The 14,954-nt window shown below is 47.3% G+C and overlaps 1 protein-coding gene across 3 annotated transcripts in view; it reads right to left on the bottom strand.

Moving 5' to 3' along the window:
• ZBTB16 (zinc finger and BTB domain containing 16) overlaps positions 1 to 14,954 on the bottom strand; it is a 190,119-nt gene that overhangs the window by 15,111 nt on the left and 160,054 nt on the right. For all 3 annotated transcript variants that reach the window (XM_035138957.2, XM_035138956.2, XM_035138955.2), the window contains exon 5: positions 4,909 to 5,079. In XM_035138957.2, the coding sequence (XP_034994848.2) occupies positions 4,909 to 5,079 (171 nt within the window). The remainder of the gene's footprint in view (positions 1 to 4,908; positions 5,080 to 14,954) is intronic.

The following is a 14,954-nucleotide window of genomic DNA, read 5'->3' on the forward strand; positions in this document are numbered from 1 at the left end:
GAGATGCTGGGGATTGAACCTGGGACCTTCGGCATGCAAAGCCACAGGCTCTACTACTGAGCTATGGCCCTTCCCTGACGAAAGTCTTTCTTCTAAGCATCTTCTTCTGAGTATCCCTTTCTGAGTATATTCTGCCTTATATTGACTCAGACCATGAGCATTACTCTTCAAATACTCAGTTGGTTAGAGCGTGGTGCTGAAAACACCAAGGCGGCAGGTTTGATCCCCATAAGGTTCTTGCATTGCAGGGGGTTGGACTAGATGATCCTCAGGGTCCCTTCCAACTCTTCGATTCTATGATTCACTTCCAACTTTGATCTAGGATCCTACTGCTTCTCCCAGCCCCACCTGGAGATGCCAACAGGGATTGAACCTGGAACCTTCTGCATGCAAAGCCACATGCTCTACTACTGAGCCTATATTCCCTCTTTCAACTACTCTAGGAGACGGAATTTTGGGCCAGCCTTGGCAGGTGCCAAACAAGAATTTTGTGGTTGCCGAGACCACAAGAGGTGGGCTTTTGTCCCCAGCCCTGTGCTTCACCTGGAACACCCAGCACAAAGTTAAGGTTAGCCCCAGTGTTGCCCTCTCCATCTCCAAACTGGGGAGGGAGGTGGGGGCAAGGAGACAAGTCCTGTAACCGGGGCTGGGCTTCCAAGTGTTCCAAGCAAGAAAGGTAATGGGCCTTAAGACTGTGTTGGAGCCTAGCGTGGCACAATATGCACCTGACTGCTTTGGGCAAGCCACTAGTCCTCAACTTGAGCCCCTGAACCATATAAACCAACCTCATGGTGGTGTTGGGTCACTTGAGGCCCCACAAACACTATGGGCTGTATTAAATGCTTGTGTTACTCAGAGGAGACCCACAGAAAATAACGGGCATGGCTAACTTAGGTATAATGATTTCAGTGGGTCTACTCTAAGTAGAGCTTATTAGGCTACAATTAAATGCTTCACACTGGAAAGAGTGCTATCAAACTCCTGCCATGGCAAGGACCCTGGATTCCAATTCAGTGCTGCCCTTTCTGATCTTCATACTACTGATACCCATGCTTTCTAATTCCCACATGCAAACAAACAACCTCCTCAAACCACGTCAGATTATTATTATTATTTTTCAGAAAAAGCAACATGCAAGCTTCGATGGCAATCAGATGGCAGTCACATCTTCTGATTCCCCATATTCTATTGGGGATTTCTGAGATTATTATGATTATTATTTGAGAGAGAGAGAGAGAGAGAGAGTTCTCTCTCCAACTTAGGCTCACTGTTCTAAGCAGAGCATTGAAATTCCAGAGCCTGTATGAGCAAATTCAATTATAAAGCCAATCACATGCTAAATGAGCTTAAATCTGCACACTTGAAGTGCTCACACCAATGACACCTGCTTTAGGAGCCATATAGAGGGAGGAAACTGGAGCTGCATTTGGGGTACTGTACACACACACACCAGCTGCCAGACAGCAACGATAACAGCAAGAAAAATCCCATTTATGGCACGTTGATTAACTTTGCAAGGCCTCTTAATGAGGTTGACATTAAGTCCGGGACAAATGGGACTAATTAGAGCCCCCTCTGGCCGCTTGGCTGCACCTGTGACCCGGCCTCTCCATTGTTACCTGCTGCATTCGTGAGCCGGCTGAGTGGCCAATGCGGAGGCTTGTAGGCCGCCTCGCTGGCGCAGCAAAGGGTTTTATTATACAGCCGGCCAAGTAAATCAGGGATCCGTCAATGCCAGCAGCTCGGTTGGCCCTGTGTACTGAACGCAGCTGCTGATGCTAAACACGCAGCCCTGGAAGCAAATGGGGACGGGGAGGATGGAATATTAATGAGGCAGAGCAGAAAGCCTGCGAGTGACGTGAGCATCAGCTAAGCTCTCGGAAAGAGCCGGAGAGGCAATCTTAACATTGTGCAACTGTACATCTCACAGAAGGAGAATAAAATTGACAGCCCAGAGGCTGAGAAAGCAGGTTCTACATGAGCATATGAGGAGAGCATGGGACTTCCTGCCAACACTGCACTGCGTTGGGTGGTGAAATGACAGAGCTCACACGAGTGCACTCACAGGTAGACTCCCCCTGAACAAGGAGGTTCCATTCAGCTATCCTGGCCAAGAGCATTGCTGCTCAAATACCTGTCCTTTATGAATTTGCCTTTTCCTTCCGAAAAGCTTTAGTGGCCATCGCTCCATCCTGACTAAAGGCCCACAACAAATTCCCAGCCACTACTACGTAGGAGAAAAGTGCAGCTCGAGGAAAGGAGCAAAGAGACATTTTATAAAAGGGATGATATTTAAAGCATTGCTCTATATTCAGCTGCATCTGGAATTGTTTCCCAGAGCCAGAAGTTTCATCCTTCCCCGGGATTCGGCACTTAAAGGAATGGGGAAGGGGAAGCCCACACGTCAGTGGATTAATAGCATTAGCCCTCCTCCAATCGAAGGCAGCTTTCCAAAAGCACTTCCTGATGCAATTTAAATCCCAATCGCATGCAGCACAGGTTCTTAATCCCATTAAGAACCGGCGGGGGGGGGGGGGGGGGAGAGAGATTGGCCTAGTGAGCTGTATCAGTTGAATTGTGATCACTTGCCCACTTATTAAGGTCATATGACAGATCACGTCTCGGCCCCACCTCTCATCTTCTGGCCCACAAACCAAATTTCCAGAGGCAGAAGTACAGCAGTTATCAACTGCCTCAGCGAGGGGGGGGGGAACCAGATGTTCCTGGGCTCCCAACTCTCATTGTCTCTGGTCTGACGGCCATGTTGATGGAAGCTGGAGTGCTGCACAATCTGAAGGGTCACAGGCTCCTCACCCCAAATTGCAACTTTGAGAAGAGGCTGGGAAGGGAGTATCCAAAAGTTACCCTTGGCTTGAGAGAGGGGAAATGGTCCTTTATCTGTATGGTGGACAGAGGCCTCTTGGAAATAAAGAATATCTCACACCAGGGATGTGGTAAGAGACTGAATGGGGGGGGGTCTCACACAATGGTGACCACTCCTGTTCTGTTCCTGATAAGTAGGGTGGGGGGAAGCAGGCTTCAAGTAGGGCCTGCTCACCCTGACCTCTGAGCTTTGATCATGCCTGCCTGCTCACCTCAGGGCCAACAAACCTGCCAGCATTTCATTTCCCCCATCTTCAGTGGATTTCTCCACATGTCCACATCAGTTTCCTTTATATATATATATATATATATATAAAATGAAAACTCTTCACCAACATTTTAGTGCAAATTCCTCCTAATATATACATTTTTTCCATATGCAACTTTGCAAAGTACACAATCTTGCAAAGCAATATAATGCATTTTGTTATCCTGCTTCTCCAGATATATTTGCTTTTATGCACCCTATGCCAGTAGAGTCATACCTCTGGATACGAATGCTGCGGGTTGCGTACAACACGGGTTACGAATGCGCCGAACCCGGAAGTAACGGAACAGGTTACTTCCGGGTTCGGCGGTTCACAAATGCTCAGAAGAGCCGAATCGCGACCCGCGCATGTGCAGAAGCGCAGACGCGGGTTGTGTACTGCTCATGTTGCGAACGGGGCTCTGGAACGGATCCTGTTCTCAACCAGAGCTACCACTGTATATGCATTTTGTGCAGATTACCAGGCTGAAGAACTGCATTGTAAAATTCAGAAAAGTGCAAATTTCAGCGTGTTGCTGCATTTTGGTTAGTGTCTTGTTTTGGAAAGGTAGGTTCACCTTTAAATGCAGGCCAAATTGAAGTCACCCCCCCCCCATCACTCAGGCTGGTATGACAAGGAGGTGGCAGTGGTGGAGGCAGATGTTTTGCAGTGCCCCTTTCCTGAAAGGGAAGAAGCTGGCATGAGCTTCCCCGGCATCCACAGAAGGAGGTTCCACATATTGACTAGCACTGCTAACCCCTTTCTCCTTCCCCGCATACAATCTGCTGGCATGGAAATGGCGGCAGGTGCTTTGCAAACTCAAAAGCATCGTGCAGGTGCCCAGAAGCACCATCCCCAAATAACAATTGTTTTATGGGCAGTGTAAAGTGGATAGCCTTTGTAGGGAGCAATGGATTTCACAGAAATAGTTTTGTTGCAGGGAATCCTAAGTAAAGTTCTCATTTAAACCTCTAACAGTGTTTATGGCAGATCCTAAGGACTGTGCCTTTACTAGTGAAAATGTCAAGCATAATCCCTCTTTGAGTGTTTGCTAAATGAAGTGCAGTTTCGTTTCAAACATGCCTCAACGTTACCTTATACCCAGAACTTGGAATTAGTTGCCCTGGGACCCCCAATGTCAGGAGTCCTTGTTGCAGATCCATAAATCTCCCCTGCCACTCAGAGAGGATCCTTGGGTTCACAGTTTTTTACCGGGGTGGGGCGGGGGGTGGGGGTGGGGATGAAGGATATACACCAGGCATCCCCAAACTTCGGCCCTCCAGATGTTTTGGACTACAATTCCCATCATCCCTGACCACTGGTCCTCTGAGCTAGGGATCATGGGAGTTGTAGGCCAAAACATCTGGAGGGCCGCAGTTTGGGGATGCCTGATATACACCTCCCCAGTCTCAGTGATGTTGCCTCACTCCCATCTTCACTGAGGGAGTTTGTCGCAGTTCCCTCAAGCCAGTCTAAGTTTAACCTCCAACCCTTTTATAATAATAATAATAATAATAATAATAATAATAATAATAATAATAATAATATATTATTTATATCCCACCCATCTGGCTGGGCCTCCCCAGCCACTCTAGGTGGCTTCCAACAGAAATATTAAAATACAATAGTCTGTCAAACATTAAAAGCTTCCCTAAACAGGGCTGCCTTCACATGTCCTCTAAAAGTCTGGTAGTTGTTTTTTCTCCTTGACATCTGGTGGGAGGGCGTTCCACAGGGCGGGTGCCACTACCGAGAAGGCCCTTTGTGGTCTGCTTACCTGTATGGGACCGCAGGTGCCTCTTGAGGGCTGTGTGGCTGGGGAAGGTGCGGTTGCACTCGCTGCAAATGTAGCTGCGCACTCCGGCATGCACCTCCATGTGCTGCTGCAGGGCGGTCTGGGTCTGGAATCGTTTCCCACAGAGCAGGCAGAAGACGGCCATGTCCGAGCCTGTAGGGAGAGAGGGAGAAGGGGTTCTCATCAGCTGTTTCACCTTTGTACCATGCCTGAGCAAGTGGTCTAGACACCAGCAGCACAGCACACGAGGCTGGGTGGAACTGGGAGTAGACTCTCGTCTTAAACTGCACTGCAAGTTTCTAGACCTCATGGCTGTCAAGGTAAATGTGCTGGAAACAGCCAACCCCAGACAGGAGGGCAGAGGAAGTAGCAGCTCCAGTTGTCGCCAGCTGAGGCTTTAAAGAAATGGCTGTGTTTAAAAGCATGCAAAGATACACAGTTCAAAATTCTACTAGCTGAACCATTCATTCTGTTTTTGTCATCATGGAGAGAAGCCAGGAATTATGCAAAGTGCCCAAGTCTCGCCCTCTAAACACTGAAAATGTTATTCAGTTATTTCACTGGCTTTTAAAAATAATAATAAAGCAGGTTATCCCAAAGCCAAATTCAGTGACTTTTCTGCTGACCCCTAGAAATCTTGATGTACATGTGGCCTGTCTGTTCCCATGCCTATGCAGAAACAAACAAATATTCAGATAAGCTTAATTTGTGACAGCTTATTCAGACTGGAACTTCAGTTTGGCTTTGTGGAGAGTGGTGCAAACAAAGGTTTGCCAATGACAAGGTGGCTGCAGAAGCAGAGGGGCACCTTACATCGTACGCATCAAAACAAGTGACTTTTGATATAACTATCAAAAGGAGTAATCAGAAAAGCATATTAGAAAAACGTACGCCTCCACTAATGAAACCTGATTGCACTAGTTAGGAAGGAAATTAAATTAAAATAAAATAAAGGGCAAATTAAAAAAAAGTAGAAGTGTTATGATGTGCACATGGTGGCTTTTAAATTTCATCAGCTGAAATTGGGAAGAGAATGCTCCCCCCCCCCCTAATGTGCTTCCAGAATATCCATCTGCAAGAAGGAGGTAATTTTGAAGAAGTAAAATTAAAAATATTAACTATCACTTTAAAGATGCCTCTTTGCAGGAAAGTGGAGAGGAAAGCAGAGAAGAGCCCCTGGCTCTGCTTTCATCTGATGACTAGTTAATGACAACAGTAAGACTTTTTACAATGTAACAGCAATCTGGAAATACACAGCTGAAGACTTGCAGGGAGGTAAACAACACAGGAAGGAGGAGCAGTTTGGGGCATGGGGCATGGCTTACTTCCAAAACTGCAGCAGGCAAACCTACCAGCCTCTGACCCCAAAGTTCTCCTTCCTGTCCTTAGAAACCCAACCCATATTCCTGGCCAATTCTGGCCTTTGGGCAGGGCTGGCCCACTGAAGAGTTCAGGTGAGTTGATTGCCTCAGGCAACAGAGCGCACAGGGGCAGGAGATTCCAAGGTCAATCTTTCTCTCCCCACCTTTGTTTCTTATGCCAATCTTCACTCACCCTGTCTTCCCTGGCACCCCATTTTGGGGTTTGCCTCAGGTGCCAAAATGTCTTGAGCCAGCCCTACCTTTGGGGATCTTAGCTCAATGGCCGAGGGCATGTTTTACATACACAAGGTTCCGAGTTCAATCCCCGGCATCTTCCGATATACAGAAAGGCTCCTGTCCAAAACTGCAGACAGCTGCTGTAGATGACACTGAGCTAGACTTGACTTAAGCCAAGCTTCCTATGTTTCCTCAAACACAAACTTTTGGAGTAGCTCCTGAGGAGGTGGAATGCCACAACTTTGCAGGAAGCAGCGAAGGATATTGGCATTCTTAGTTTTGCCCATTAGATGCAGAGCTGGCCTTTGATTTAGGGAGAGTTTCACATGTTTAGGGCTCTGGAAGTCCCAGCAAACAGCTGATCAGAGCTGATTGTCACGACTTCAAAGCACCACACAGGGCTTTTTGCATGCGGTTTGCAAAGAGCCACCTGCTGTGTTTTGAAGTCTATCCAATCAGCTGCTTTAAAAGCCTGGTGATCACTAGGACTTCAGAAGCACTGCATGAAAAGCTCCTGGAGCACTGACGGCCAGCTGATTGGTGGCACTGCAGAAGCTCCCTTTGGCTCATCCCAGTCCTGATGTCATGTGTGATGGCAGGTGATTGGCAGGTGGACATGGCTCAGACAAATGGGGAGGGTGCAGAAGGCCAGAGATTCTCCACCCCATTCTGTAGGCTTGTTGCCTGCCCAGGTGTGCCTGGATTTCTAACCTGAAATACATCTTTGTGAAATCTGAACAGGAGGTGTGCTTCCTGATTACAGACACCTTCAATGCGGATGGCCCACTCAACCCCTACACATATTCAATCAGAAGAAATAGGTGGGAAAATAATCTTCCCTCTTTCATCCCTTGCACTGCTTGAAATCCACCGGAGAAATATCAGCCAAAGAGCTTACAAGCCTATGAACCAGAGACATAAAGTTGTTCAATGGCCTGTATCCATAGAGGCAGTAAATCTGCCCCGCGACCACGTTCCAATATTTACACATCATCAATAACAAATACCCAATGACCTTTGTGCTATTAAACAATTTGCTTTTCTTTATGCATAGTTGATTGTTCTGAAATGTATGAGTCAGTGCAAATTGCATTACCCAGGGAAGATTAAAGCGAGGAAATGCTGGCTTTTTTTGGAGGCCCATTAGAACGCGAGGAGGGTGGAAATAAAATTATCTTGAAAATTGTATTAGCGATTCATTAGCGACACCGCACTATTGCAAGGTAAGCACTGGATCTGCACTGCCTTTAAAGGAAAAAGAAAGAAAAGAAACGAGAAGCAATCCACACTTCATTTACGTGCCAGAAATGAACCCTCCAGGAATACGTTTGCAAGGAATAGGGAGAGATGCCAATTGCTTCTATTGCAACAGCCAAATCAGGCTGAATGTCAGGTGGGAATTGTTACAGGACAGCATCCGCATGCCAGAACTGTGACTCTATTGCAGGCACCCCCAAACTGCGGCCCTCCAGATGTTTTGGACTACAATTCCCATCATCCCTGACCACCGGTCCTGTTAGCTAGGGATCATGGGAGTTGTAGGCCAAAACATCTGGAGGGCCACAGTTTGGGGATGCCTGCACTAGATGCTTCTGGGAAGCCCAGAAAAAGGGCACGATGGCAAGAGAGAGCCATCCCTGAGCATGATGATGGGAGTTGTAGTACAACAGCACCTGTGGACCTGAAGCTGAAGAACACTGAACTAGATCCTGGGAGGTCAGGGTTCAATTCCCCGCACTGTCCCTCAGCGTAACCTACCACATAGGGTTATTGTTAGGATGGGGGGCGGGATCAGGAGGGGGAGAACCCCTACCATTCGCTTTCTCTTTCTCTTATTTCAGACATAGCCAAATAATTTTTTTAAGGGGCTGTCACATGGAAAATGGAGCAAGCTTGCTTTCTGCTGTTCTGGAGGGTAGGTCTCTAACCAATGGCTTCAAGTTACAAGAAAGGAGACTGACTAAACATCAGGGAGAACTTGGACCCCTCTGAGAAAGAGATGCTCAGGCACTTGCTGGAGCAGGCTTCCTCAACCTCGGTCCTCCTGATGTTTTGGGACTACAACTCCCATGATCCCTAGCTAGCAGGACCAGTGGTCAGGGATGCTGGGAATTGTAGTCTCAAAACATCTGGAGGGCCGAGGTTGAGGAAGCCTGTGCTGAAGTCTCTGCAAAATCTGTTTCCACCTGTGCATGCTTCCACATGTGCTTAGACTAGGCATCCCCAAACTGCGGCCCTCCGGATGTTTTGGGATTACAACTCCCATCATCCCTGACCATTGGTCCAGTTAGCTAGGGATGATTGGAGTTGTAGTCCCAAAACATCTGGAGGGCCGAAGTTTGGGGCTGCCTGGCTTAGACCTTTAAGGGGAACCAAGGGAGTAGGGCAAGAGAGCAGCACAGCTGCAGACGATTTCAGGTGCTTGCACCTTCAGAGCGAAAGGCTCTCATTACCCTGCATCATAAGTGCCGACTTAATTAGGGAGAGGGACCTCTAAATAGAAACAGGCTTTTTTTGGGTAACAATTTGCTGAGCAAGAAATGTGTGTCAGTGCTGGGAAAGAAGGTAGAGAGGTACTATGAAGTCAACAAACCCAAAGCGTTGCCAAAAGGAACCTCACTGCTCCTGATGTGGGCTTTCAGAGCACTTTCCCTACCTCTCCAGGGCATGAAGAAGAACACAGAAAGGTTGCAAACACTCTCAGAACTCAGAGACTTTGCACTTCTTAAATAGGTACCTATACCAGGCAACAATTTCTGGGTTGCCAACTGATCTGACTTACCTTGCTCGTTTTGCTTTTAAAGGCAGCGTGATATGTGGAAATGCTATGGCAGGGGTGGCCAACTCCCAAGAAACTGCGATCTACTCACAGAGTTAAAGACTGGCAGTGATCTACCCCCTTTTTCGGGGTTCAGGTCAAAGTTTTTGAGCTTTTTTTTAGGGAAGTGGGAAGCCCGTTTCTTGGGTGTTCAGGTCAAAGTTTTTGAGCTTTTGTTTTAGGAAGGAAAGCCCTGTTATGTGGGGTTCAGGTCAAACTTGTCAAGCTTCTTTTAGGGAAGAGGGAAGTCCCATTTTTGGGGGGTGAAGGGTCAAAATGTTGATTTTTTTTTAGGGGAGCCAAAGTTGTTCAGCTTCTTTGGGGGGAGCCACTGATCTACCAGTGATCTACCACAGACGTCCAGTGATCTACCGGTAGATCACGATCTACCTGTCGGACGTGCCTGTGCTATGGGAAGGGTTGCAGCTCATGAACATGAACATTTTGTTCGTGTGGAAGATCCCAGGTTCAGTTCCTGACACCTCCAGTCTCTGCCAATCAGAGTTGCCAGCTGCCAATCAGAGTTGACAGTACTGAACTAGATGGACTTGGTATAAAGCAGCTCCTGATGTTTCTTCCTAATCACGGGGGGGGGGGGGGGAGTTTCCTGTGGCACGGAGAGGTAACATGATCTCTTGCTAATGCCTGAAGACAGTGGAGCATCATCCATTGAGGTGAGTGGGCATTGCCCCACCAAACTCAGTCTTCCCTCAGCCAAACCTCCACCTGCTTGCCTTCTTACAACAAATCAAGGGGGTAGCCCTGGCTGTCAGCTTCCTCCTCAGTCTCAGTTTGGTCCTTGCAGAACTCAGCAAAATGAGAAGAGCCTGCTAGATCAGGCCAATAGCCCTAATGCCAGATTGGGCTGCATGCTGCCATTACTGATGGGAAGTCAAATTGAGTGTGAGGAGAGGGTGAAATAAATACACTTAAGAATGCCCTGTATTCATAAGCATACGGCCTCTGGCAGTGGAGGTAGAACATAGCCGGCAGGGTTCTCCTGGTAGCCTTTTCAGGAGAAGGGAGGTAAAGAGTCTAGAACATAGCATATGGAGGGCCAAGTTTGGGGGTGCCTGGTCTAGAATTTGTTGGCTCTACCTATGATTGCCTTCCCTGCCTTCTGCCTACTATGTAGTCCCATTGGACAGCAGCCAGCCCTGACCAGAGAGACGCAACAGCTGATGTTGGGTGGCTAGGAACTGAGATCTTAAATATTCCATGGTGTCACAGAGCACGGCTTGGCCGAGGATTTCAGGGCACTGGGAGAAAAATTAAATGGTAGTCACTGCATTTAGGTAAGCTTAAAACCAGGAGACCAGGACCCACCAATGTAGGTGATGGTTAGAAAGTTGGACTAGGAGCTAGGAGACCAGGATTTAAACTCTTAGCCTTAACTGGGTGACCTTTAGCCAGTCTCTATCTTACAACCTAACCAACCCTCTTCTTCTTTCTTTAAAGAAACTTCATTCATTTTTAAAACAAAGACAAAATACAGACAGCATCAAACATACTGATACAAAAAAGGAGGAGAGCAAAGCTAGGTAGATGGAAGGGAAGGGAAGGGTACAGGGTTATTCTGAAGATAAAATAGAGAAGGTAGGAACCATGTATGGAGAAAAGGTGGGCTATAAATGTGGTAGCAATGGTAGGGCAACCATAGAGGGCACTTTCCCCAGGACCCTTCAAACCTGGAGCCAGTCCTATGGCGACATCTCCCCACTCCCAGCCGAACCCCTCAACCGAACCAATCCTTCTCAAAGAACTCTATTCACGGGGTGGGGATGGAGAAAACTCTTATGAATGCAAGCTGCTTCCTTGCGCCCCAGCGACCGTCGATGCATCGGGTAAAACCTCCTTTTTCATTCAAGGATGTGCCTGCCCCCTCTTCTACACAAAACCCTGCAGCACGCCAGCTCGGTGGGAGACAGGTTTCTGTCTGCATCTTAAGAGGATGCAAAAGAAGCTGGGCTGACAGAAGAATGTACAGTTCAACTCCCCCACTTCTGACGTTCTCTTTATCTCTCTCTCTCTCTCTCCCTGCACCCCAATTTGTAACAAACACTTTCTCCTCCATTCCTCTTTTGGAAGTGCCCCCTCCTTTCCGAGTGGCCCCACTCTGGACTGCATTCCAGCTATTTTCCTGTGTTGTCGATTCGGTGCATATTGCTATGTGCACACACTTCACAGCTGATGCTTTTCCATACTTCGACAACCCCCCCCCCCAAAGCCTCAAACAAAAGCAGGCTGAGAAGAGTCTTTATTGGCAGCTATTGCCCTAAGGAAAGGCAGGGAAGGGTCAGTACAAGGATGCACAGTTCCTTCCTATCAAAAACCCCTGCAAACCTCAAAAAGCTTGCAGAGTCTCATATCACCTTAGAAAGGTCCTCTCCCCAAAATGCCACTGCAAATTCTTTTCTTCTCTGTGCTTTTTGGGGGGTGAGTGGGTTGGGGCAAGATAAGGTGCATTCATGGATTGTGAACGGAACAGGTCAAATATCTACACACATTTATTTTTAAAAAATAAGGCAAAGGGTTATGCCCAAGTCCCATGACTGTGATCTTTCCAGAGGTGAAGATAAAATCTTGCCACTTGGCTGCCACCTGAACTTATTCTTTTCCTCCCCTTTCAATTTATATCCCACCGCGGGCTCCAGAAAGCCTCAGGGTGGCTTTGAAAGGAGCAGACACGCAAACACATTTCATTACACAGCACCTACAGTAAACAAATTTGTCAGCTCACTTGATCATTAAACCGGGTGCTTCCCCCCCCCCCCCCGAATCTCCCTCCACTTCCTGGTGCAGGAGGGATTTATTGGTACTTGTACAGCAAAAGTAACACGAATGGATTTACTAATTTTGTCAATCCTTTTGAGGTAGGGTGGAGGAAAACAAAGTTCCAGAACACAGACTTCCTACAGCAAGCCGAATACTAACACATGGCAGGATTGGACGCTAAATGATTTTGATTCTTTGCTCTCCGTCCTTTCCCCCTGCAGTCTCAGACATGACCAGTCTGTTGTACTGGATCTTCTCCGTGAAAACACATCTCATGAGGTGGCTGTTCATTTCTAGAGATGCAAATACCTGAGCAGAGGTAAAGCGGAATGATTCTGAAGCTGGGGGACCCTACCAGGACGGCAGGCAAAGATGACACTTTGGGAAGAACTAATGAGGCAGAGAATTAAAAACACACATTAAGAGGCATGGCGGAGCCTGGCAGTATCCCGCTCTTATCTGTTTCCCAGTCCTCGGTAAAGGCAGAAACAAAACCACACACAGCCAATGGCAAGCTCTCCACAGCCTTCCCAAATCCACCCTCCTCTCCTGGAACAAAAGTCCTCGCACCCACAAAGGAGTAAATCCCACGAGGTATGCAGCCCTCTGGTCTGTAACTTTCAAAATGACAGCAGGATCGGGGCAAAGGTCAGTGGGTCTGAGGCCCTGCGCACCTCAGCCAGCTGTGGTGTGGAGGCCCTGAGCCGGCAGGACGCCTGGCCGCAGAAGTCTCCCGTAAGTAGCACCCGCTGAGGCCGTGAATAAAGGTCGCCAGCGGGAGTGGAAGGCAGGACAAAGGCGGCAGGCCAGTGCGCAGGCCTGGAACAAATCTACGGTGGCACCGCGGGGTCCTCATTTGTGAAACTAATTGGCCCCCGATTTGAAAGGGGGGGAGAGAACCATGCAACCTGGACCTGTTTCAACAGCCAAGAGTGTTAGAGAGCACTTGCCACATGCAAACAGCGATGACGACAAAACTGCCTACCAGAAAGGACTAGAATGTTGTTTTCCGTGCCAAAGGGAGAGACACGCTGAACAGGGGAAAGCATGAGTCACTTTGTGGCATTTGTCCACTACCGTGGGGCTAGACCCACACTTGCTTCTCTAGCAGTGAGTTACCCACTCTTGGGGACAGCACAGCCGAGAAGGTGGCAGTTGTCACATCATCTGATTTCCAGGGAGATTTTGGGGCATGGCAAGAAAGTCTGGGTTTACATGGACTCCCTGTCCTCTCCCTCCTCTGCCCAGCCATCCTAGTGGTGAAAGGACCCAGGGCCTGGCCTACAAGGCTCTTGGTTTGAGGTCCTTGCAGTGCTTGACACAAACTGGTGCCCTCCCTTTGTCGCTGGACTCCAACTCCCATCAGCCCCCTCCAGCAGGAACAATGGGCACTGTAGATCAAAAAAACATCTGGAGGGCACCCCATTGGCTACCCCTGGTCTAGCACAACATAACTTTACAGTGGTACCTTGGTTCTCAAACTTAATCCATTCCGGAAGTCCGTTCCAAAACCAAAGCGTTCCAAAACCAAGGTGCACTTTCCCATAGAAAGTAATGCATAACGGATTAATCCGTTCCGGACTTTTAAAAACAACCCCTAAAACAGTGATTTAAGATGAATTTTACTATCTAATGAGACCATTGTTCCATAAAATGAAAGCAATAAACAATGTACTGCAGTCACACAATCAATCAGTAGCTGAACTGGGTTCCACACAGTCACAAAAAGAAAATAAAAAGCCGCAAAAACAAAAATGCAAAGTAACAAAAACAGACAGACCTCAGCATAACAATCAAAATGGAAGTGTGGCACTCAAATCGGAAGCGTAACACTAGAAACGGACCACGTTCGGCTTCCGAAAAAAGTTCACAAACTGGAACACTTCCTTCCCGGTTTTCAGTGTTTGAGTTACAAGTTGTTTGAGTACCAAAGCATTTGAGAACCAAAGTACCACTGTATTCATGTGTCTTATAATAAGCAACTCTTCTTCAGATTTGCATCAGGGACATTGGAAGGGAACAAAGATGGTACAATTCCCCAGTTAAGTGGTGACCTGTTGTAATGTACTGCTTCTTCCAGTTCCAGGCCTTATTGACAAATCCCAAATGAAGAAATCACCAGATCCAGATGGCCTCTACTCAAGAGTTCTTAAAGAAATGGGCAAAAAAAATGTAACTTATCCCTAATAGGATCAGCCTCCATACCTAAGAACTAGGAAGTGGTCACTACAACATCTCTCTTCTTCTTCTTCTTCTTCTTTTTTTAGGGATTCAGATGTGGGAGGCTATAAAATAACAGGCTGGTTAGCTTAAAGCCTGTTCTGGGAAAAGTGGAAGAAAACATAGCTTAAAGACAGAACAACAAAGCATATACCAGTAGAAGAACAAGTCGTGCTGAAGAAGAATCAGCATGGCTTCTGCAAGGGTAAGTGCTGTCTCATGAATTTTTTTTTGAGAGTGTCAACAAGTATGCAGATAGAGGTGACCCAGCCTTTCAAACAACTTTTGACAAAACACTTCGCCAAAGACTTCTAAGGAAGCTTAGCAGTCCTGGAATAAGAGGACTGGTCTCCTTACGGATCTGTAACATATTAAAGAACAGGACCTGGAGAATAGGAATAAGTGTACAGTTTTCCCTATGGAGGGATGCAGAAACTGCAGTGCCTCAATCATCAGTATTGGGACTGGTGCTTTCTAACTTGTTCATTGGAAGTGAGCAGAGGCAGCCAAATTTGCTGATCATATCAAATTATTTAGGGTATTAAGAAGAAAAGGAAATTGGAAAGAGCTCCAAAAAGATCTCTCCAAACAGGGTAAATGGGCATTAAAATGGCAAA

This window comes from Zootoca vivipara, chromosome 15, assembly GCF_963506605.1.
Source record: "Zootoca vivipara chromosome 15, rZooViv1.1, whole genome shotgun sequence".
Classification (NCBI taxonomy): Eukaryota; Metazoa; Chordata; class Lepidosauria; order Squamata; family Lacertidae; genus Zootoca; species Zootoca vivipara.